General features: G+C 42.6%; 2 protein-coding genes across 2 annotated transcripts in view; one reads left to right on the forward strand and one right to left on the reverse strand.

Moving 5' to 3' along the window:
• Positions 1–23,895, reverse strand: part of LOC119366277 — a 67,987-nt gene that overhangs the window by 23,401 nt on the left and 20,691 nt on the right. The gene's annotated exons all lie outside the window — the stretch shown is intronic.
• On the forward strand, positions 16,656–22,194 carry LOC119366279. The gene is made up of 15 exons (XM_037631987.1): positions 16,656–16,808; positions 18,496–18,629; positions 18,722–18,781; positions 18,885–18,935; positions 19,061–19,714; positions 19,827–20,000; positions 20,114–20,221; positions 20,295–20,463; positions 20,578–20,897; positions 20,986–21,073; positions 21,183–21,245; positions 21,328–21,548; positions 21,655–21,726; positions 21,824–21,948; positions 22,063–22,194. The coding sequence occupies exons 2-14, from the start codon at positions 18,507–18,509 to the stop codon at positions 21,944–21,946; spliced, it is 2,226 nt and encodes a 741-aa protein (XP_037487884.1). The 5' UTR covers positions 16,656–16,808; positions 18,496–18,506; the 3' UTR covers positions 21,947–21,948; positions 22,063–22,194.

Raw genomic sequence — 23,895 nt, forward strand, 5'->3', positions numbered from 1 at the left:
TCCCGGTTCGTGGTACGAACCGGGACCAATGCACCCCTTTAGTCTCGGTTGGTGCCATCAACCGAGACCAAAGGCCCTGTGCTACCCGGGTCGCGGCACGGAAGTTTATTCCCACCTCGCTAGTTGAGGGTGATCGAGAGTGGTTTATAAGCCCCACTCCCGCTACCATCTCCACCTCCTCTGAAATGCAGGCTTTCGGGCCTACACACGTTATACTTGCTTGTGGGCCTACTGGGCCGTCTGTGGTTCTAAATCCTGGCCCATGGGTTGGTTTCTAGTCGTATTCAGGCCGTGGTGGCCCAGTAGGTGGCAATTTTTTTATTTTTCCCATTCTTTTGTTTTCTTTGGTACTTTTTTTTCTACTTACAACAAAATACTTACTTTTGCTACTTTTATTAATTTTATTAAGGTTTATTTATTTTCTTTTATGATAGTTTATTTTATTTTGTTTCTACTTATTTATTTTATGCTTTCTTTTTGTATTTTTTATATTTTTTTTCTACTTTCAACAAAACATTCCCTTTTTGTTTTCTTTTTTGCTTTTTGTATTTATTTTATGAAAATTATTTTTCTTTTTAGTTGCATAAATTTTATATAATTTTAGTTTCAATAATACTAGAGGTTTATAAAAGTTTTTAGTTGATTCTTTTAGTACCAGTTCTAAGGCTGTTACAAAGGCATTTTATTTGGTACCGGTTCTAAGGCTGGGGCCCCACGAGCACCTTTAGTACCGGTTCGTGGCATGAACTGGTAAAAGAGTTTTTTAGTTGATTCTTTCTGCAGCTGTTTTTTAGTCCCACCTCGCCAAGCGAGAGGCACTCGCAGCAGTTTATAAGCCCTGAGTGCAGAGACGATGAAGGGAAGGCGCAGTGCTCACCTACACGTTGCTTAGCTTCAAGCCTTGAGGAACATAGCTCCGTGCAGTCTACACGATTTCCTCAAGGCCTGAAGCTAAGCAACGTGCAGGTGGGCATTGCGCCTTTTTTCAATAACTTATTACAACTCCGGACTTCTTGTGTGTTCAAAATGCAACATTCGAGATATCAGGGTTTCATACGGAAACTTGTCTGTTACAAAAAGCATTCGAGATATAATTTTAGTTTCAATAATACTAGAGGTTTTATATTTTATTATAGTTTATTTATTTTACATTATTGAAGTTTATTTTGTTTCTACTTATTTATTAAAGTTTTTTCTGTTTCTAATTATTTATTTTATTTTGTTTCTACTTATTTATTTTCTTTTCTTTTTTTGCTTTTTTATTTATTTTATGAAAATTCTTTTTGCCCTCTCCCCTGGCAGGATTGGTACGGGTTTGTGGCCTGACCCGGCCCGAAAGATGACGCTTTGGTGCCGGTTCAGGCGACAAACCGGTACGAGTGGTGTTGGGCCAGGAGCGGGGTCTATTGGTCCCGGTTCGTGCCGCCAACCGGGACCAAAGGGGCCAGACGAACCGGGACCAATGACCCCATGAGGCCCGGCAGGCCCCTGGCCTCACGAACCGGGACTAATGGGCCCATTGGCACCGGTTCTTGAGCCAACCGGGACTAATGGGCTTATCTGGCCCGGACGTATGCCCTGTTTTCTACTAGTGGGAGATGGGATCCAACTTGATGTCGGAGGGAGCAATGGAGGCTGAGGGGCCTTGAGAACGCCGCCTCGTTGTTCGATTTGGAGTATTTCGGACATACGGAGTTTTTCAAAGAAATTAGGTGACCATCATTGGATGGTTAAAGGTGTCTGGAGAGGCCGATCCCGACATTTGGCGTGATTGAGTGTCCTTATGGTGTGAAATTTAGAGGTAAAGTTAGTTAATTGGTAGTTATGGTAACCAACTTAGAAGGATCCTCTGCTGGTAGGTAAAGGAAAAAAAAGGAGTTGCTTTCCTATAGCACTGAAGTTGCCTCTGCAGCACACAAAGTTGTTCAGAAAAAAAGTTTGTCGAAACCTACTCATATGAGATCTAATTTTGAAGAACTCGTCGCGAGAAACCCAATAGTGAAATCGGATCTAAATTTCAAAACTCGAATCAAAAGTTATGATTTAAAAAAAATTGAAACCACAAATAATTGCACGTGGTCTCTCAGTCGAGGTAACCTGACGATGTGAGACTTCATTTTTTTTCTTTTTTGATAGGCTAAGATGACATGTCACATCATTTTCCTAATATAGAGGATGCGCTCTGGACAATTAACGAACGCTGCGGCGCTCTCTAGCTACGTCCCAGAATAAGCAACCCTGCTATACGTACGATGAATTTTCATCCCACACTCATACAATTAGAGACATTCCAAGACAATTCAGTTTGTGGGCCACAACATGCATCAAGTTTTACTGTTTGGTCGTACATGTGTCCGACGAAAAACTATCGTATGCAGAGCAATTTCGATTGACACCGGAGACCAGTATGATTGATTGTGTACGACGTCTCGCCATCATCGATCGGCCAACCACCTTCACGACCTCCCCGCCCGATAGCCCTAGGCAGCGACCGATGCTACGCTGGTTGGCACCGGCCAAAATGAGCATTCCAAAGATCATAAAGATGCTATCTCTTGCAATGCCGTTGTTTTTCTAGTAATACTACACGTCGGCGTGCCTGCATACAACACACTTATTAATGCCGAGTAGCAGGAGTACATACTAGTACTTTCTTTCGGGAACATAACTATAAAATTTTTGTGTTCCCGGGGCGGCAAGGAGAGGACAGTTGCTGGTGCAATTATATGGATGTCGACAGGAGCTCCCTTGAATCCTGGACGTAGTGCTGCGGAGGGCGCATGCATGTGCCCGATTCATGGCAGGGAGCCAGGGTACCGGATACGTACGTGTCGTGTCAGTATGTATGTGACCTTTTTTTTCATGATAACACGTGTCTCATTTATATCATAAAGATTAAAGTACAAGTCACGTAAGAACCGACATGACAAAACTAAAAAGATAGCAGAACATCTCTGAGCTTGAAATCAACGCCCATCACCTGCCTCCGGCACCACGACAGCAGCCACCGAAGAAAAGGATGATGGATCACCTTCTCATCCGAGCTCAACGTGACTCCATCGCTGATATGCAGCTTTTGCGGACCTTCAAGGTGGCTCACCAAAAGTGAAGTCCTTACAGTTGAAGGAATCAAACCGGGGCAACACCCCGAACACGCCATCGAACTCTAGATCTGGCACCCCACCACGACTAAGACGCCGCAAAAGGAAACCATACCTGTCATCCACGAACCACGAACCCAACACAAGTTCCGTCTTCCAGATATCATCGATGCAGACCACAATCTGTATCCGCTCCTGGACTACCTCCCAAGCTCCGCGCCGATGTTGGAGCAAACGCCGTCGCAACGGTGGAGCCCGACGACACAACTCCACCATGAGGATGCCGCCGCCGCCACACTATCCTTGTTTGAACAGAACTGGTTTCCAAATCCATCCTCAACCATAGGACTGATGGCCTTGTCAAGGAAGGATCCGAAGAATCTTTATTCAGCGCTGTCATCGTCGCCGCGGAAGCAAAGACGATGAACAACCTAAAAACCTAGACTACGAGGGAGTAAAAGCGATCCAGACGCATTGATCCGGCGACCCGCTCACCATCGACGACCGAGGTCGCCGGCGGAGGGGAGCCGCCGGAGGACGGCGCTGGAAGATTGGGCTCTCCTGGCGGCGGCTAGGGTTCCAGCCGCCAGGGACAGGAGAGGTGCTAGCTACCTTGAACATGCATGTGACCCTCTTCGTACCCGGGCATGGGCGCGCTCACCCTCTTCGTACTCGGGCATGGGCGCGCTCCGCCTGGTTCTGCATGTACAATGGCAGTTGAGTACACGTACGTACTGACCACTTTCATCGCCTAATCAGTTTATTTTGTTGCACCGCGCTCGCTGTGGCCATTTGTGCAGCGAGAGCGCGAGAGGTTGACAACGGCAGAGAGACGAGTTGCGGATCGTGGCGAGGCTAGTGGATGACGCGACATAAATGAATGGGTGGTACAAGCAAACGTGGTATGATTTCTGTATCGATTACCTTCTGAGAGATTGCATTAAGGAATGCACATAGCTTCACAATGGCTAATCGAACGTTTTCGGGTAGAAGCCCCCTAAATGCAACCGAAAGCAGTTGCGTCATAATCACGTGGCAGTCATGAGACTTTAGGTTCTGAAACTTTTTCTCTGCCATATTTATTATTCCCTTTATATTCGACCAGAAGTCAGGCGGTACCTTCATACTGAGCAGGCATTCAAAAAGATTTCCGTTTCTTCTTTGGTAAGAGCGTAGCTGGCCTGACCCTGATGTATGCCGTCTTTCCCGTGCATACGTTGCTAGTCCTACCGTGCCTCTGGTGTATCTTTTGTCTTCCCATACACGCCCAAGAAGCCAAGCAGGGTCATGCAAAGATTCTTCGTCACGTGCATCACGTCGATTGCGGAGCGGACCTCTAGGTCTTTCCAATATGGTAGGTCCCAAAATATAGATTTCTTCTTCCACATGGGTGCGCGTTCGTCAGCGTCCTTCGGAACAGGTTGTCCGCCAGGACCCTTTTCAACAATTACCTTCAAATCCTTGACCATACCATGTACATCAGCACCAGTACGGTGGCGAGGCTTCGTCCGGTGATCCGGCTCACCTTCGAAATGCTTGCCTTTCTTTCTTACGGGATGCCTGCTCGGAAGAAATGGACGATGTCCCAGGTACACATTCTTCCTACAACTATCCAAATATATATTGTCCGTATCATCCAAATAGTGCGTGCATCTGCGGTATCCCTTGTTTGTCTGTCCTGAAAGGTTACTGAGAGCAGACCAATCATTGATGGTCACGATAGCAACGCCTTTAGGTCAAATTCTTCATGTTTGTGCCCATCCCACGCACGTACATCTTTTCCATTCCACAACTGTAATAGTTCTTCAACTAATGGCCTTAGGTACACATCAATGTCGTTGCCGGGTTGCTTAAGGCCTTGAATGAGCACTGGCATCATAATGAACTTCCGCTTCATGCACAACCAAGGAGAAAGGTTATACAAACATTGAGTCACAAGCCACGTGCTATGGTTGCTGCTCTGCTCCCCAAAAGGATTAATGCCATCTGCACTTAGACCAAACCATACGTTCCTTGGTCACCTGCAAACTCCTCCATGTACTTTCTCTCGATTTGTCTCCACTGCGACCCGTCAGCGGGTACTCTCAACTTTTCGTATTTCTTACGATCTTCTCCGTGCCATCGCATCGCCTTCGCATGCCCTTTGTTTTGGAACAAACGTTTCAACCGTGGTATTAAGCAGCATACTACATCACCTTGGCAGGAATCTTCTTCCTGGGGCGCTCGCCCTCGACATCATCAGGGTCATCGCGACTGATCTTATAACGCAATGCACCGCATACCAGGCAAGCGTTCAAATCCTCGTACTCACCGCGGTAGAGGTGTTGGGGAACGTAGTAATTTCAAAAATCTTCCTACGTACAAGCAAGATCATGGTGATGGCATAGCAACGAGAGGGGAGAGTGTTGTCCACGTACCCTGGTAGACCGTAAGCGGAAGCGTTAGCACAACGCGGTTGATGTAGTCATACGTCTTCACGATCTGACCGATCCAAGCATCGAACGTACGGCACCTCCGAGTTCAGCACACGTTCAGCTCGATGATGATCCCCGGGCTCCGATCCAGCAAAGCTTCGGGGATGAGTTCCGTCAGCACGACGGCGTGGTGACGATGATGGTGCTCTACCGGCGCAGGGCTTCGCCTAAACTCCGCGACGATATGACCGAGGTGGAATATGGTGGAGGGGTGCACCGATCACGGCTAAGGAACGATCCGTAGATCAAGTTGTGTTCCATGGGGTGCCCCCTGCCCCCGTATATAAAGGAGCAAGGGGGGAGGGGGCGGCCGGCCTAGGAGGGGCGCGCCAAGGGGAGTCCTACTCCCACCGGGAGTAAGACTCCCTCCTTCCTTGTTGGAGTAGGAGAAGGGGGGAAAGAGGGGGAGAGGAGGAAGGAAAGGGGGGCCGCACCCCTTGTCCAATTCGGACCAGAGGGGGGCTGCGCGCCTCCTTCCTTTCGGCCTCTCTCCTCTATTCCCGTATGGCCCAATAAGGCCCATATACTCCCCGGCGAATTCCTGTAACTCTCCGGTACTCCGAAAAATAGTCGAATCGCTCGGAACCTTTCCGAACTCCGAATATAGTCGTTCAATATATCAATCTTTACGTCTCGACCATTTCGAGACTCCTCGTCATGTCCCCGATCTCATCCGGGACTCCGAACTCCTTTGGTGCATCAAAACTTATAAACTCATAATAAAACTGTCACCGAAACCTTAAGCGTGCGGACCCTACGGGTTCGAGAACTATGTAAACATGACCTAGAACTATTCTTGTTCAATAACCAATAGCGGAACCTGGATGCCCATATTGGCTCCTACATATTCTACGAAGATCTTTATCGGTCAAACCGCATAACAACATACGTTGTTCCCTTTGTCATCGGTATGTTACTTGCCCGAGATTCGATCGTCGGTATCTAATACCTAGTTCAATCTCGTTACTGGCAAGTCTCTTTACTCGTTACGTAATGCATCATTCCGTAACTAACTCATTAGCTACATTGCTTGCAAGGCTTATAGTGATGTGCATTACCGAGAGGCCCCAGAGATACCTTTCCGACAATCAGAGTGAAAAATCCTAATCTCGAAATACGCCAACCCAACATGTACCTTTGGAGACACCTGTAGTACTCCTTTATAATCACCCAGTTACGTTGTGACGTTTGGTAGCACCCAAAGTGTTCCTTCGGTAAATGGGAGTTGCATAATCTCATAGTTACAAGAACATGTATAAGTCATGAAGAAAGCAATAGCAACATACTAAATGATCAAGTGCTAGGCTAACGGAATGGGTCATGTCAATCACATCATTCTCCTACTGATGTGATCCTATTAATCAAATGACAACTCATGTCTATGACTAGGAAACTTAACCATCTTTGATTCAACGAGCTAGTCAAGTAGAGGCATACTAGTGACTATATGTTTGTCTATGTATTCACACATGTATCATGTTTCCGGTTAATACAATTCTAGCATGAATAATAAACATTTATCATGAAATAAGGAAATAAATAATAACTTTATTATTGCCTCTAGGGCATATTTCCTTCAAGAGGATGCAGTCATTAGGGCAGCATGTATCTTCTGCACCTCTAACCCTAGAGGGCAGACAACCTGCTTTGCTTCATACGTACTCTCGGGCAATTTATTGTCCTTTGGAAGCATATTCTTTATCATTACCAGTAACTTTCCAAATCCCTTGTCAGATACACCATTCTCTACCTTCCATTGCAGCAATTCCAGTGTGGTGCCCGACTTTTTTTTATCAGCTTCGCAATTCGGGTACAACAATTTCTTGTGATCCTCTAACATGTGTTGCAACTTCTTCTTCTCCAAATCACTTGCGTAGTTTTCTTTGCATCGGCAATGGCCTGACCTAGATCATCAGCGGGCTCATCTGATGCCTCTTCTTCAGCTTCTCCCCGCATTACCGGCTCAGCTTCTTCCCCCATTGTTGTATCATAGTATTAAGGGAACTCATGGCCAGGATAGCTGTTGTCATCCTCTTCTTCTTCATTGTCTTCCATCATAACCCCTCTTTCTCCGTGCTTGGTTCAAACATTCTAGTGGGGCATGAAACCGGACTCAAATAGGTGGACGCGAATGGTTCTTGACGTAGAGTAATTGTGACCATTCTTACAGCCAGCACATGGACAAGGCATAAAACCATCTGCCCGCTTGTTTGCCTCGGCGACAAGCAGAAAAGTATGCACGCCATTAATGAACTCGGGAGAGCATCGGTCATCATACATCCATTGTCGGCTCATCTTCATTACACAACACTGAAAAGACCAAATTAATACAAGTTCATACATAAAGTTCATACATATATATAGTTCATACAACACTTAAATGCAACAAACAAATAACTCTCTAGCCAAAGCATTTAAATGCAACAACAAATGCGATGAAGATTGCAACTAAAGTAATAATTGATTCAACAACATAATGATACCAATCCTCACTATCAATGGCATATTTTCTATTCTTTCTAATCTTCAAGCGCATTTTCTCCATCTTGATCTTGTGATCATCGACGACATCGGCAACATGCAACTCCAATTCCATCTTCTCCCCCTCAATTCTTTTTAATTTTTCTTTCAAATACTCGTTTTCTCTTTCAACTAAATTCAACCTCTCGACAATACGGTCAGTTGGAATTTCTGGTTCACATACCACCTAGATAAAAATATCTGTCAACTTGATGGGCATAATTTGTCATAAACACGAAATGCAACAACTAGTTTGAAAACAGAATATACCACATCCGAATCATAACAAGGACGAGGGCCGACGGGGACGGATATCAAAACCATGACACTATGTATAAGAAACAACGTACGGGTAAGATAATTATACGAGTAACTATATATCCAAATCACACAATCATCAATTTGGTAATGTAAAACATTCATGAACAAGAGCCTCACCACAAGGTGGTGCCGGCGACGGGACGGTGCGGGCGATCGACGGTGGTTACGACGGAGATTTAGAAGGCACTAAGTAAACCACACCTACGTATGCAAACTAAGTGTTATTTTTGACCTCAAATTGCATATAAATCAAATACTAGCACATGTAATTCCTCCCAAATTACTAAACTCACAAATTAATCACTATACAAAGCATTGCAAGAGCTAATCTAGCAATGAGAGATGAAAGGACAAAGTTTCTAACCTTTGTAATCATTTGAATGGATGGGGGCCTTCAAATTTTGATAAATTTTGGGCAAAATGTGTGATGAGCTCAAGGAAGAGGGGAAGAACAGAGGAGGAGAGGGGAAAGGGGAAGAACAGAGCGAGCTCGGGTGGATGAAGGGTTTATGTAGGATAACCTTTAGTACCGGTTCGTAACACAAACCGGTACTAAAGGTGCTAGAGGGGCCCTAGACTGACAACATCCTGCTACCACTCACTTTAGTACCGGTTCATGGCACGAACCGGTGCTAAAGGTTCGCTACGAACCGGTACTAATGAGAGCGGCCAGCTAGCCGTTGGAACCTGCACTAATGGACACATTAGTGACGGCTCAAAATTAAACCGGCACTAATGTGCTTCACATTTGACCTTTTTTCTACTAGTGGAAACGTCTACATTTAACTTGACAAAACCCATAGGAGGTCTGCTCCACCCCATTTTTTACTTATAGCATTAGGTTCACCTCAAAAAAAAATTATTGCATTAGGGGACTAAGCATTGTCAAAATTTGCCGTTATAGCATAAATCCCATATAGACACCTGGATTGTAGATTGAGACTTTCCTTCATGAACCAGCTTACGTCTATCCCACTATCAAGTGGTTATGGCAATCAATTCATGAACATTCTGCATACCCAAACTAGGTAAATCTTGATCTGGCATCATGAGTAAGAATTCAAAGAACACCTAAACTCCTGTATCACCTTATATTCTCTCGTGAGTCTATGTGTGTGTTGTGCGTGCGTGTGTGCCTTTTTTTTTTTTTTTGCTTTGTGTGTGCATGTGTATGTTAGTGTGTGTGTGCACGCGCTCCCGCGTGCGTGCGTGCATGCTGGGTGTGCGGCCTGTGGTATGTGCACACATGTGTGATGTATGTATGTACGTGGTCATTCTTGTGTGCGCTTACCAGTGTTTGTGTTCCTCACCATACCAACGATTGATGCAATTAAGCTTCGACGCGCTCGTGTCGTGTGTGCGACGTATCGCATCAACATGAGATAAGACGAAATATATGTGCAAATATATGTGCAAATCGTACTATTGTCTGGAAATTTGCATTGTTAAATGCTTGTTGTTGTATATTGTGAAAATGTGCAATTTATGTGGTTTTGTCATAATTTGTTTGAGTCTTTATTGTTGTAGAGTAACCAGAAGATACTTCACGCGCACGCAGTTGCGGAGATTATTTTTTATGAGACTTTATGGTTTGAAACATCAATATATGAATGAATAATATGAGAGCTGGAACAAATAATGTATGTAATTTGTTTTAATTGTTGAAAATGGTCCTTTTCACATGCATGTTTGTATTTGCTTTTTTTAGAATGCATGTTTGCATTTCGATATGGGTATTTTCCGTTCATTTTGCACGTCGATGTGGCATGTGTGCTTATTGAGAGAAATAAATTACGAGGATTGAGATGACACATGTGCATGTTGAAAGAAATAGGTCAATGAGGATCGTCTGCTTTTTGCAGTAGAGAAGTGATGGTCGAATATCCAATTCAGCTACCGAGCTTATCTACACCCTGTGAAAAGTAAATTCAAATAAAATACTAAAAAAATCAAAAAAATCTAAGAATATTTATGGTGAAAGATGCTTGAATGTGTGATGTTCGTGCCAAGTTTCAGCTCATTCGGACATCTAAGTAGCTCTCAACAAAAAAATCAGCTCCAAACAGTCCAAAACAATAAACTTTTTCACATACCTCAATGTTTTCTGTTTTGCTGAGAGTTCGTCAGATGTTCAAATGCGCTGAATTTTTGCATGGACATCACGAACTCCGCATCCTTCACCACAAAGGATTTGGGATTTTTAAAAGTTTTGTGAATTTATTTTTCACTCGGGAGCCAAAACACCATGTCCAGTGAGGGTCATCTACTTAGTTACTACTCCCCCCGTCCCATAATGTAAGACGTTTTCTGACACTACACTAGTGTCAGAAAACGTCTTACATTATGGGACAGAGGGGGTATATAGGATACTAGTGCCCTTAATACATGTTTCTAACTTAAAAAACATTTCTTAGAAAAATATGTCTTCGACTAGGTAATTGTCCGTGTGTGCAACCGGTGTAAATATTGTAGTATGTTTGCCTGTAATTTACAGATTCTATAAATAAATAAAGTTTTTGTGATAACCTATTCGTGATTTAATTGTGTAAATAAGTTTTAGGATTTTATTTGATAAATACTTATATTTTGTAAACTAATATTGGCTTACCAAAAAACTTAATTTTACATGATAAGTTAATAAAAGGCGAGGTAAAAACAATAAAGAGAGGAAGAAATGAAGGTATGTAAGATTGGACGAAGGACGAGGTGGACGAGAGAACCTTCTGTTCTTTTAAGTAGGAAGGAAGGGAAGAGATTTTCTTGTTTGTTATTTCAGTCGCCCACATGTAATATCATCTATCTCAACAAGGAAATTATCTTGTTATTTTCTTTGAACGCAATATAGACGCAAGCGCTCATATATATGCGCATACACTCATTTCTATAAATACACACACACGCATCTTATCCTTATGAGCACCTTCGAAAGACTGAGCCGACATATCATCTTGAGATTTACGGAGTCATCGTAGGTGTCCCATCATCGATGGGAACATCTTTTCCTACTAAAAACGCATCGCTAGAATCTTTGAAATAAATTCAGAAATAACGCGAGCGCCTGATCTCGGGTGGTACGTACGTGTTCACGAGGACTGTCGGTCGATCTGTCTGCACGCGGTTGAGAGCATGGCTGCTACCAGTGCACTGACAGGATCATGCATATGCATGCAGGCGAGTGCACAGTACGTACTGACGACCGCTTTCACGCACCGTCGTGCATCCATTTTAACTTTGGTTTTTGCCATTTATGGTACGTCGTCATGCATGACGTGATGTGATGTGATCCTCTGAGCCGGCCGGCGGCGGCGGGGCCTGCTCCTGCTTTCACCTCGGTTTAGGTGGGCGCTGGCGGACACGAGATCCCGCGGCGGCGGCCGGAGGGCTCTGCGGCGCCGCTCGAGCCTATGAGTGGCAGTGCAGGATTCTCGGTTTCACGTGGTTTGCCGGTGCAGATGCAAATGGGGTTCAAGCTGCGTTTTGCAGATTGTCACTGGCTCTCCGTCCTGAAAATGATTGTGGGGTATTTCAAGTTTTCAACCGCACTCCACCTATACAAACGATTGCGGGGTATTTGGAACACATTAAATCTTGAAAATGGTTGCGGGATATTTGGAACACATTAAATCTTGAAAATGGTTGCGGGGTATTTGGAACGCACTTCATCCTGAAAACGATTTCTCACGAGCACACCATTTTTCCCTCCCACTTTTTTTTATCATCCAGGCCCCGTCGCACCCCCATCACCCGGGGTGTCGTCTTGTGAACCATGCAGACGTCGCCATGCATGGGCGCCACCTCAACCTTAGGGGTCCCGATTTGTTGGTTTGTAGTTGGATCCCACAACTTCAATGGTCATTGCACTCCATGCACCTTTGATCACCGTCCATGTAGACACCGGCCTCTCCCCGCCAGTGCCGCAACGATCCTCAACGAGTAGACCGAAGAAGACAGCGACTTGTCGCGCCCGATCCTCTTCTTCCTTCGTCTTGGCGGTCGGCAAAACTCGGACGCCTTTCCAATCAGACACGGGAGTGGTGACCACCTTGTTTTTGTTTGTTCGGTTGAATGCGGCGTGCCCACAGAAAAATGTTTGTGATTTTGGGGGATCGATGGTGGATGAATCATGTCTTAGAGAGTGCCATTACTTCTGTGAGGGGATGACAAGAGATTTCTCTTGATGCAGCGAGGGAACTAAGTGACCACCCTCCTAGGGGATGATGAACACACATGGAAGAACAGGGTGGTGAGCGCGCTGCCAACATATGATTTTGGAAGCATTCAAAGTGTTTGCATGAAGAAAATGAAGAAGAATGGAGTCTGGCATAATCTTTGTAGTAGGAGAAGCGACATCACTATGTCGTCTTGAGAAAGAGGACTGGTGTGAAAAAAGTTCTATGTCGTCAACAACTAGGACTATCATAATTAACCCTAGAATCTGTTTGCAGCCAGTACTTGTAATGGCTTTCTTTTATTAGAGAGAGTAGTCCAAATCTCTGAATATCTTGAGGGCCCAAAAACCCGACTCTGCCTTACGTAAAGTTGCTAGCCTCCGAAGCATTATGGTGCATGCACCAAAGCATACATGCAATATAGCGACACGACGACTCTCTTAGAGTTGATCTAAGGGCTTGTTAGGTGGAGAGGCTCAAAGCTCCAGCGAAGATCTTATCCTTCGATGATGGTGATGAAGGCACTCAAGGATGTCTTCCTTTTCTTCGAAGGCATTGTGTGCAGTACCTCCTCTTTACTGAATCATGCTCGTTCAGCGCGGAGGAGTGATGAAGGTTGTTGGTGTTGCCGAACAGACACTCTCGAGGATTGGTGAGGTGACCGTGCGCGGTTCTAATCGAAAGCTTGTTTTTCAACAGGGTCTATGTCGATGACGACAACATGCATCCACGGATGTCGTTTTCCTCCTCCTTGAGACGTTAAGACCTTTCTCACTATCCCCGGGGGGCCGGTCATATGGTGGTTGAGGTCTAGCTAGGGCGATTGTGGTGGGTTCTTTCTGTTGTTTGTACTTCTGTTCTTTGTGGTTTTTATTCTAGTTTCATTCATAAATTGACAATGAATTTTAGTTGTCTTTCATTGTTCGTGTGAAAATGGCAGACCTTCCGCCGTTGAAAATACTACTATCTCATTCCATATTAATTGACTCAAATAGATATATCTATTGCAATGAAATATATGTAGCACTGAAATACATCTAAGATATATCTATCATAATGCATGAACGTATCTAGCTAGCACTAAAATATGTTTAGATATATATATTTGGCGTCAAATTAATATGAGACACGCCTCTAAATATATCCGTTTGAGCGTGAATTATTACGACACGGGTGGAGTATATTACTCGAGCATGCGGGGATACACTGCGTTATGCATGCACACCAGGCGAGGGACACGTACGTACGCAGCGTCCACGTGCTACTAGCTAGCTAGCTGTGCTTGATGACAGAGACGAGCGAGACGTGTTGGAAGTCTGCACGTAGTCGCGTATCGAGCCAGCCAACCATGTCGGCCGCCTGAGACGCTGCTGCGCAGTGCAAATGGCCACAGTGCATTCGCCGCAGAAAGATGATACAGTGCGCTGCCGACGAAAGCGGTCAGTGTCACCACGCACACATGCTTGAGCATGGACAGGCCCGCATGGACGTTCGACGGCGGCAGGTCGGCGGTCGTGGCAATGTCGTGAGCCCGTGCCGTGCCGGGTCCATCTCCTCCCGCACGCAGTATGCATGCTGCGGCTAGCTTAATTCGTTCGTCTTTTCAGTCACGAGGCCTGCCAAAAATCTTGTGGTACAGCTTGCTCGATCTGTCCGTCTCAGCTAGAATCACGCCGGCCCATAGCTAGGCACATGCAGGGACGGAGCCAGGAATTTAATATAGGGGGGCGAGTTCCACACTTGAATTTTTACAGACTAATGAGAATCGACCCAGGCATAAAACATTTAGACCGTAAAAAAGGCCTACACTGAAATCATGTTTTCATTGATGTAAATACTAGAAGAAAACTACTCCCTCCGTAAACTAATATAAGAGCGTTTAGAATACTAAAATAGTGATCTAAACGCTCTTATATTAATTTACAGAGGGAGTACCAAATTGTCCATCTTTGACAAGGCATATCAGTTTTTTTAGCAAAATTAGGTACACTGTAGTACCTATATTATTCTAATCCAATTTTCATGTGCATCAACCAAGGATCATTCATGTTAGACAATTTGTTTAAGAGATTTGAAGTTGAACTTGATGAGAGAGGTCGTACCATCGAGCATAGAAGACGTCATGTTCACATAGCTGAGAGCATGAAGCCATGAACCAATTGGCTTGGAAATTTTATGAATTGGTTGAGCTATCTTCCTCTTCAAGTCTACACAAACACAATTAGACAATCTAGAAAATTCTAACTTGTTTTCAATGTCTATCGTTCTACATCTCTAAGACACAAACTAATCTAATCCTGAAATAAACTAACCATTTTTCCTCATCCGAGCGGCCCGCCAATGGACCTGTGAATCAGTGCAGCAGCGCTTCCCTGTCGCCTTCCTTCTCGACGGTAGCCGATCTACAAGGCGGCCGGCTGCAGCGAGCATGTGTTTCGGATCGCAAGAACTAGCAGATCGAAAACGAAGCGATTAGAGGAGATGGAACTACCGTGAGTACGTGCGTCTTTAGCCTGGGTCCTTCTCTTCCGTTGTGGGCTTTTTATTTATTCCTTCTACTGATATTTGGGCCTTCTCTCCCACGGATTACTACTAATTGCATAGTATAAGTCGTTCATGGGCTTTGAGCCTTTGACTATGGGAGCCACCACAGGGGGGGCGAGACAAGCCACAAATCGTTTGCATACGCAAAAAAAAACTGCTATACCTAATCACTATCAAGGGGCAACGTGATCGATGGGGGGGGGGGGGTCTCGCCCCCCCTCGTCCCCCCTTGAAATCGTCCCTGGGCACATGGTGCACCAATCGTCAAGCATTGAAGGGAGCGCGTGTAGATAGATACTGCTATTGGCCTGCAGAACCAGACTCTATCACCCTCGCTTTTAGTTCTCCTGACGCACCTTGTCGTCATATACTCCCATTGGTTCAATATGTAGTGCGCATGGTCTGTAGCTCCAAAACCAAGGCGTGACGTGGAGTTGTACTTTTGGACCAAAGTAACCTTGCATGCACACACTCTGTACACATGCATGTGGTTGGAAAAAAAATTATATACGACCGGGTCGTACAGGACCCATCGTGAGACCCTCTCCCGCACGTTGTTGGAATTATTTGTCCTGCAACTATATTCAAATTAATAGGAATTACTAATATTCAGAATACCTCATTATGGAATTGTACATGTATTTGTGCATGGAATTACTTTATCTGATTATCATGGAATTATCACTTGTTGAAATGTACTTAAGTAATATATGCTTAAGGAAGCTGGTCGATTATCAGTGGAATACAATATACTGTTTATATTGGAAAGACTACCCGGGTACACTAATGATTGGAAGGAGCTAGATCGTATAATTAGATTACAGCCCTAATGTTGATATACATAATTAGAGGAATTTACACTCTATTATGACGCGTTGCTCACAAGCGCGTGCTCCGGGGACATAACGGGTAGAATCCGTTAAACAGACAAATATGATCGTAGTTGGTTATTTGATCTGAACTCTATCCCGGAAACTAGTGGAAAATACTAGGAATCTTATATGTAGGTTATTTGATCGTAGTTGGGCACCTGTAGATGACTCAGTCAGCATGTTCCTGTAATTTGTTGGTGCTTGACTTGAGCTTGGGGCACCGAGGAGTGTGGTTGTAAATGGCTGGGGGGGAGCAGCGGGGATGGAGCTCCGGTGCTTCCTCAACAGAGCGAGCAGAAGAGTTGTGGCGGGGGCGGCCTGCAGCGACGACGACGAGCGAGCGCTACAGCGGCGGCGGCGGCGGCGAAGAAAGGGTCTGGCTATATCTCATCTAGATGTGAGATAATCTCACATCTAAGTATGACATCAAAAAATAACAGATTTGCTATTTTACAGTCAGCTATTTTTCAATTCGTCGTCATTCGAATTTTTGTCCGTCCGTTCTGGCATCGAGATTCACGCTCGGTCGCGGTTTTTTGGGTCGGGTTTTTTTTGTCGGGCGCGATTTTCTCTTTCCGCCCGTTTTCCTCGGCTGCGCGCCCGCCCTGCCCGTCACTGTTTGGCTTTTGTCGTTTTTGAATTAGGAGCGGGGTGTCGTTCCCCATTTCCATTTCGATAAGGTAGAGGCGGAGAGCTCCAGCGGCGGAGGAGGGGGATGCGATTCCTCGCGTTCATGGCGATTTCGAGCTTGTCGACGGCGGGATACTGACTTCTTCCTCTCGTTTCTCGCCGCCCGCGGCTGCTCTGGTTCGTTGTCCCTGTCTCTCGCGCTTTCGCCCGTGGTTTTCGTGTCCATGTAGTTGCAGATCTAGGTGATTTTTGGTTTTGCGGATCCGCGGGGGGTGTTGTTGCTGCCATGGGGTGCTGCTGTCGTGGTGTTCTATTTCTGCCACGGGGTGTGTGCGTGAATTTTTGGTAGGAGTGTGTGCGCCACGTGCAGTCTCATTTGCCGCGATCCGTGTGTCGTCGTTGAGGTCGCATACCAAATCCGCGTGTTGTTGGTGCGTGCGCGAAATACTTAGCATGTTGATGATGTGTAGGCAGGCGTAGAGGGAAGTTTTCCTGCAGTTGATGTGGAGGTAGGCGTTGTAGGCGTTAGTTTTGAGCGGCGGATCGCGTAGGTTGTTTGTGAAGATGGAGTTCCTGGTTGTAGCCCCAGTATGTTGTCATGTTTGTCTCATTTTTGTCCCAGGTTGTTGTTCATGCCGGGTGTTTTACTGAACATCTCTATGTATTTGTTCATTTTGTTGTGCATTTTCATCATTTACATGCTTATTTTTCAGTGTTTTCATTATAGGAGTGCATGTAAGATCCAGGGTCTGCAGGTGTACGCACATGAAGTTATGCTGTGTATTTTCTCACCCTAGCAGTTGACCTATATCCAATGCAGCTTTGTGCTGTAGATCTTCACTGCTCCCTTATGCGCCATATATAGCTTTGCTGTACTTTGTTCTTTTTTTAGTTATTATTTGTCCCCTTTGCAGTATTTTTTGCCCAGTGTTTTTATGTTGTTCTAATTGATGTGCAACTTGCTCCCTAACTAGTGTGTATGTGTATCCTTTTGGCATCATTTCTAGCTGAAGGGGCAGGGTGAATTTTTTTCTAGCTGAACTCTTGCTGTATTCTGATGCAAAATTGTTGTGTAGTGGCTCTGTAGTTAGACTGTAACGCTTTCACATTATACACTTTTTACAGTGTAACAACACCCATAATTACAGTGGAATCTGATGCCCGTTTTACAGTGTTTTTCCACTCCTAATTACAGTGTATTTCCACCCCTAAATACAGTGCACTTTTTACAGTGTACTTACTCCAATAAATACATTGGAATTACAGTGGAATGTGATGCCTGTTTTTTACAGTGTTTTTCCACTCCTAATTACTGTGTATTTACTCCAATAATTACGGTGGAATTACAATGGAATATGATGCCCGTGTTTACAGTGTTTTTCCACTCCCAATTACAGTGTATTTTTCTCCAATAATTACAGTGGAATCTGATGCCCGTTTTTACAATGTTTTTCCACCCCTAATCACAGTGTATTTTTCACCCCTAATTACAGTGCACTTTTTACAGTGTATTTACTCCAATAATTACAGTGGAATTACAGTGGAATCTGATGCCTGTTTCACCCCTAATTACATCACACTTTTTTACAGTGTATTTACTCTAATAATTACAGTGGAATTACAGTGGAATCCAATGTACAGTGTAATTTTACCCCTAATTACAGTGTAATTTGTGGCTATGTAAGCTGATGCTCTGTTGGTTCAATGTACCTATAATTTCTTTGTAGTTTGTACAGTAGCTAGACTGTAACCCCATTTTTTTGAATTGTTTTTATCTATTAGGTTAATGCTGTTAATTTGCATAGGTTTTGCACTTCCACTTTACTCTTTTTATTTGATTCCCATTTCCTCTCTTGCTTTTCAGCTAGTAACTCAATGGGCAGAATACGGAAAGTCTGTCCCAAGGATGCCCCGCTAGTTTCTTCTGTTGAGAGTGCTGATTCTTCAAAAGAACCTTTCGTGCCTAACGATTTTGCTGATGATAATGATATGTCTTTGGTAGTTATCTTTGTCTTATTATCTTTCATTCTCAGTTTTTTCATATGCATTAATATTATTTGTTTATTTGTGTGAACTTCTTCTTTTTTCAGGATTGTTCTGGTGATGATGTAGAGCTTGATAAAGCTCTTTACAATTTCTATGTGAACAATGTAAGTGTTTTGTTTGATCCATTTTTATTTTTGATGATTATCTTTTTTTATTTTTTATCTTTTTCTTATGTTGGTTTGATGTTTATGTATTTGTTTTGTGTAGAAAGTCAAGCTCCTGAAGAGGAAATTGTCTTATGTTAGTAGAATGAATGTTGTAAGTCTCTTTTTCTCTTCTTTTTGTGTTCTATGTTCCATGTTCTTTTGTTAGGGGATTCCCCCTCTGTATCTTCGATTTTGTTTTTTGATTTCTAATGTAGTTTTTGTTATATTTTTTTGTAGAGGCAGAAACGATCTTCCGATTACCCTGTTTGTGCGACATTCACTCGATATTCTGGAAAGTTCTTCTCAGCAGTTGTTGATGGCTTGTGTTCTAGGTACAAGGGTGTTATTCAGAAGTATGGCATGGGCTGTCTTCTTAATTTTGTCCGGACCGGGGTTCCTCTTAGGCTAGTTAAGTGGCTTGCATCTAGGTTCGATGTTCCTGCTTCTGAGTTTCAGTTGAAAAGGAAATTCATACCCTTAACTAAGTATGATATCCATGACATCCTTGACCTCCCAGTAGACTGTGAGCCCGTTGTTTCAGATCCTGAAGCTGGTCGTGATTTTATCCTTTCTCATTTCAATCTTACCAGTATCCCACCAGTGTCCTTTTTTGCCAACAAGCTAAAATCTGCCGAAGTTGATTTGTCTGATGAGGACGTGTTCATTTGTTTCATGATTGTGGCTTTCTCTACTTTCCTTTGTCCCAACTCTAGTCTTAGTCCTAGTCCGAAGTACCTCCACATCTTTCAGGATTGTCAGTCTGTGTGTGCCTATGATCTTTCTAGTTTTGTTTACGAGTGGCTTTTGAGTAGCATAAAAAAATTCAAGGATGCTACTAAAGTTGCTTCCAAAAGATCAGTGACCTTCGGTGGATGCCATTACGCTTTTGCTGTAAGTTTTCTTTTTTCTTTTTTTATTTATGTTCTCCTTAATTTATTTTGAATGTTAATTATTTAGGTTAGTGCTAACTTGTTTTTGTTTTGTTATGTGTTTGTTTTTGTAGGTAGCTTACCTTGATCATTTGAACTTTGGGCTTCACTCTGTACCTGATGTGAATCCTTGTATTCTTGCATGGAGGGGTAACAAAGTCAAGCAATTCGCAGAGCTTGACCGAAATAACAGCCGCTCTTTTGGAAAGAGGCCACTGAAACACCTCTGTGCTCCAATTAATATGCAGGTTATCTTCTTTTTCTTTTCATGTTCTGTGTTATTTTTAGTTCATTGTTTCTTTTATTCATCCAGTTTTACTTTTATGTTTTGCCGGTGTATTTACTATTGTTTTTGTTTCAGGGTTCTGTTGAAAAATCCACAGGCAGTAAGAGTTCTGGTATTGGTCCTTCTGATGGTTCTTTTGCAATGAAAGTTCAAAGAACTATTTGTCCTCACTTTGGATCTCAGGTATTTGTTCTGGTTAGATTGTTCTTTTTTGATTTTTTTTTGTTGCTTTTTGCTGATTTTGTCTCTTGTTCAGAGTGCTCTGGAAGTCATTGAGCTTGTTCAGACTAGAAACCACGACAAGCCTAATATATTCATTGATTGGGCAGAGTCTCTTGTTTTAAATGTTCTGGAATGTGTGTTGAGTTCATCTGTGCCCAAAGTGTCTGGAAGCGAGCATCAGTCTATGAGCAAATTCTCTTTTGGTTAGTTCATAATCTTTTCTTTTTTTTGTCACATGTAGCTTTTGTATTTTTATCTTCGTTGTTGTAGCGTTATTTAGATTGCTTTTCCTGCTTGTCATTTATTTGTTTTTGTAGGTAATAAGTCTGTCTCATTCAATTCTGCTATCGCCAATGGGGTTTTTGCTAAATCTGATGGTATTCCAGAGGTTGCTAAATCCGATGTTGTTCCAGAGGTCGCTAAATCTAATGTTGTTCCAGAGGCTGCTACATCTGATGGTATTCCAGAGATTGCTAAATCTGATGGTATTCCAGAGGTTGTTGTCCAGCAAGAGAGTCGTCCTGCTGTCACTCCAGAGGTCGTTACTCCGATTGTCCCTCCTGCTGTTATCTTTGGTGGTTTACATAATCCAGTTGTGCTATCTAGCTCTTCAACACCTGCTAAACTGCGTAATGAGGTGCGCATGTTCTTCTTTTCTTAGAATGCTTTATTTCCAGTTTTATTCCTTGTCACAGATCTTTTCAATTTTTTCTCTTGATTTGTAGGCTGTTGCAAAAGAAGGTCCTGTTCCAGTATGCACTTTGTTTTCTGAAGATAAAGCGAAAGATTCAATTGCTGCAGTACCACCTAAAGGTTCCATATGCTCTTTTGTTTTGTTTGTTTTGCATATTAGTTTCCCTATTCTATTTTGTATCTTCAGTTGCTCTGTTTTTAGGTTATGTTTTCTTTTCTTATTTTTCAGGTATTTCTCCTTCAAAGTCTAAATGTGAGATCACTGATGTCGATTTTTTCGTGTTGCTTTCTGGTATTTGTTTTAGTTATTATTTTCATGTTTTTTCCATTTCAGGTATTTATGTGAATTGATTTTTTTTATTCTTTTTGTGAAGATGCCCATGCTAAGGATTGTGATGACAAAGAGGATGTCAATGCTTTTGGCATTCCATCTTTAGCTGAGCTTAATCGTGTTCTTGGCATTCAGCCTCCTGCTAATGTCTGTAATGACATCCCAGTTCATGCTCATGAAAAATCTACTATTGAAGATACAAATTCTTTTAGAGTCATGTCACCTCTTCTTCCAATTCGCTTGTCGCAGTATTTCCATAATGAGGTTAGTATTTTTTTCTACTTCATCTATTTTTTTTCTTGCATTTTAGTATCTAAATTCATCTTTTTCAAATTTGTTTGATTTTCTCATGGCTTTTTGTTTTCTGTAGTTGGGTGATGTCCAGTGTTCTCAATATGTTGCTGACAGATATCTGAAGTCGTTCAATTCGCCTAATGACGAGGTTTGTTGTTGTATTTCCTTTTTATTATTTTCGTGTTGTACTAATTTTTAATTTTTTTTAATTCTTTCTCTATTATTTTTTATTCTGTTTCTTCTAGGACTGTATTGTTATGGTTAATGTTGCTCACTCTGATCATTCAAAGCCAACCAATTATGTGAACCCTCCCACCGTGGACTTATGTTCTCGTGATGTAATCACAAAACTCCCAAAGCTGTTTTGAAGGTGATTTACTTTCTGTAATGCATTTATCTTTTCTATTCAGTAATGCATTTATCTTTTTTTCTAGCTAGTTTTTTGAAATTTTATTCATGCTTTGTTTATCTTTTTTATGTGCAGCTCAATGAGGCAGTATCTGATGTCCAAAAAGTTGGTAGCTCAAACTTTTCAGCTAGGTGTCAAGAGCTATCTAGATCAAATGACGTTACTTACAACAAGATGCACAATTTTGCTGCCCCTGCAACAAGTTATCGTAATTCTGTCAAGGTATAGGTATTTATTTATTGGTTTTAACTTTTTTAATGCTTGTATTTTGTTTTTCATTTTTTTCCTTTTCTTTATGCGTTTGCTTTGTTTGATCTTTCGTCTTCTCACTTTTCAGGTTGCTAATAGCCCAGAATTAGAGATCTTGTCAGACATTCCTGTTGTTTCTAGTGCTCATCTTTCTAAAGTTGCTTCATGTTTGAAAGGTGCCCCATCATTTCAGCCCCTTGGTGGTCCTACAACTAGTTCTTCTGCAGCTCATGTCCCTCGTAGAATAGTTGTCCCTGGTAGATTCAACTCAGATCCTTATGTTCCTCAAGTCAACCATTATTCAGTTACTGCTCAAGAAAGGCGTAATCATCTTGCAATGGTTCAGATTGCAAGTCATCCAGAGTGGTGCAAGTAAGTTTTACTATTAGTGATGTTTTTGGTTTTTGTATGTCCCTTTTTTTATGATTCTGATCTTTGTGTATTTCTTGTAGGTACGAAGCTATTCGATATGAAAGAGCTTACTGCAGTTATCGTAACCTTTCTTCACTTCAGTTTAAATCTCGTGTAGACAATTTCTTGATCTTGTGTGTTTGTCGATATCTATTCAATGAAGCCCACCCTTCCGTTTCCAAGAAGCATTTCTTCTTCTCTTATATTGGTGTAAGTAGTAATAAACTTCTCTTGCAATTTCTGTTGTCTGTATAGTTTGTTTTCTTTTTGACTTACAATTTATTTTTTCACTTACTTAGGAAACTATTTTGGATGGTACTGTTGCTGAGATTGTTGGTAATGCTTTCAATGGTGCTAATAGTGCTTTTCCTATGTGGAGGAGCAATATGGTAGGTGCTGATTAACATCATAGTTTATATAGTCATATTTTGTGTGTGTTAGTCTCGTGTAGCTTTTCCCACATAGGTTTTCTGATGTGTTGTTTGTTTTTGCCAGCTGTACTTCCCTATTTGTAGGTTCAATCATTGGTTTTCCTTTGTGGTTTGCTTGAAGGAGAGACTGTTTGTCTTCCTCGATTCATTATATGGCGAGTTCTCAGATTTTCACCTAGCCATTCGTGATCAGATTGTAAGTTTTTTCTTTGGTTTAATGTTTCCTCTCTAGATTCCCTTTTTTGGTTTTTTCCATGAGTTTCATGATTTCTCTTGTTCCCCTGTGTTATTTCAGGTTAATAACTTCACCAATCTATGGGACACATATGTGAGTCCTATAATGAGGAAGCGTATTGACTTTGAAAATTTCGACATTGTGTATCCCGCAGTCCCTCAGCAAAATAACACGTATGTCAAACAGTATCTTTCTTTCTATGTGGCATAAGTTTTTCTTTCTCTCTATTTTTATTTTTCAGTTTTGATATGTGGCATAATTGTTGTTTCTCATTTTTCTTTTCAGGTATGATTGTGGTGTTTTCTCAGTGATGTACATGAAGCACTGGACTCCTAGAACTCCTATTGGCAATCTTTTTACGCAAGCCGATATAGATAACATCAGGATCAAGCTCGCAAATGAACTTTATTTCAGCACATTCAACACTGCTGACAAGTCTCTTGTCACAAACTTCTTTGGTGACGTGAGTGTAGTCTCTGATTATTATTTTTGCCTTAGTCATTGATTGATTGTTTTTATCTTATAAGTGTTTTTTGACTATTGTTTTGACTTTTCTGGCAGGTGCAGAACTAGATAACTTTT

The sequence above is a fragment of the Triticum dicoccoides genome, chromosome 2B (genome assembly GCF_002162155.2).
Source record: "Triticum dicoccoides isolate Atlit2015 ecotype Zavitan chromosome 2B, WEW_v2.0, whole genome shotgun sequence".
Taxonomy (NCBI): Eukaryota; Viridiplantae; Streptophyta; class Magnoliopsida; order Poales; family Poaceae; genus Triticum; species Triticum dicoccoides.

Bases quoted from the DNA above. Each gene is read 5' to 3' on its own strand.
- LOC119366279 (XM_037631987.1), top strand. From the start codon at position 18,507: ATGGGCAGAATACGGAAAGTCTGTCCCAAGGATGCCCCGCTAGTTTCT. The intron at 18,936-19,060 runs GTAAGTCTCTTT...ATTTTTTTGTAG, and splicing joins ATGTTAGTAGAATGAATGTT to AGGCAGAAACGATCTTCCGA. The intron at 20,464-20,577 runs GTTAGTTCATAA...TTGTTTTTGTAG, and splicing joins TATGAGCAAATTCTCTTTTG to GTAATAAGTCTGTCTCATTC.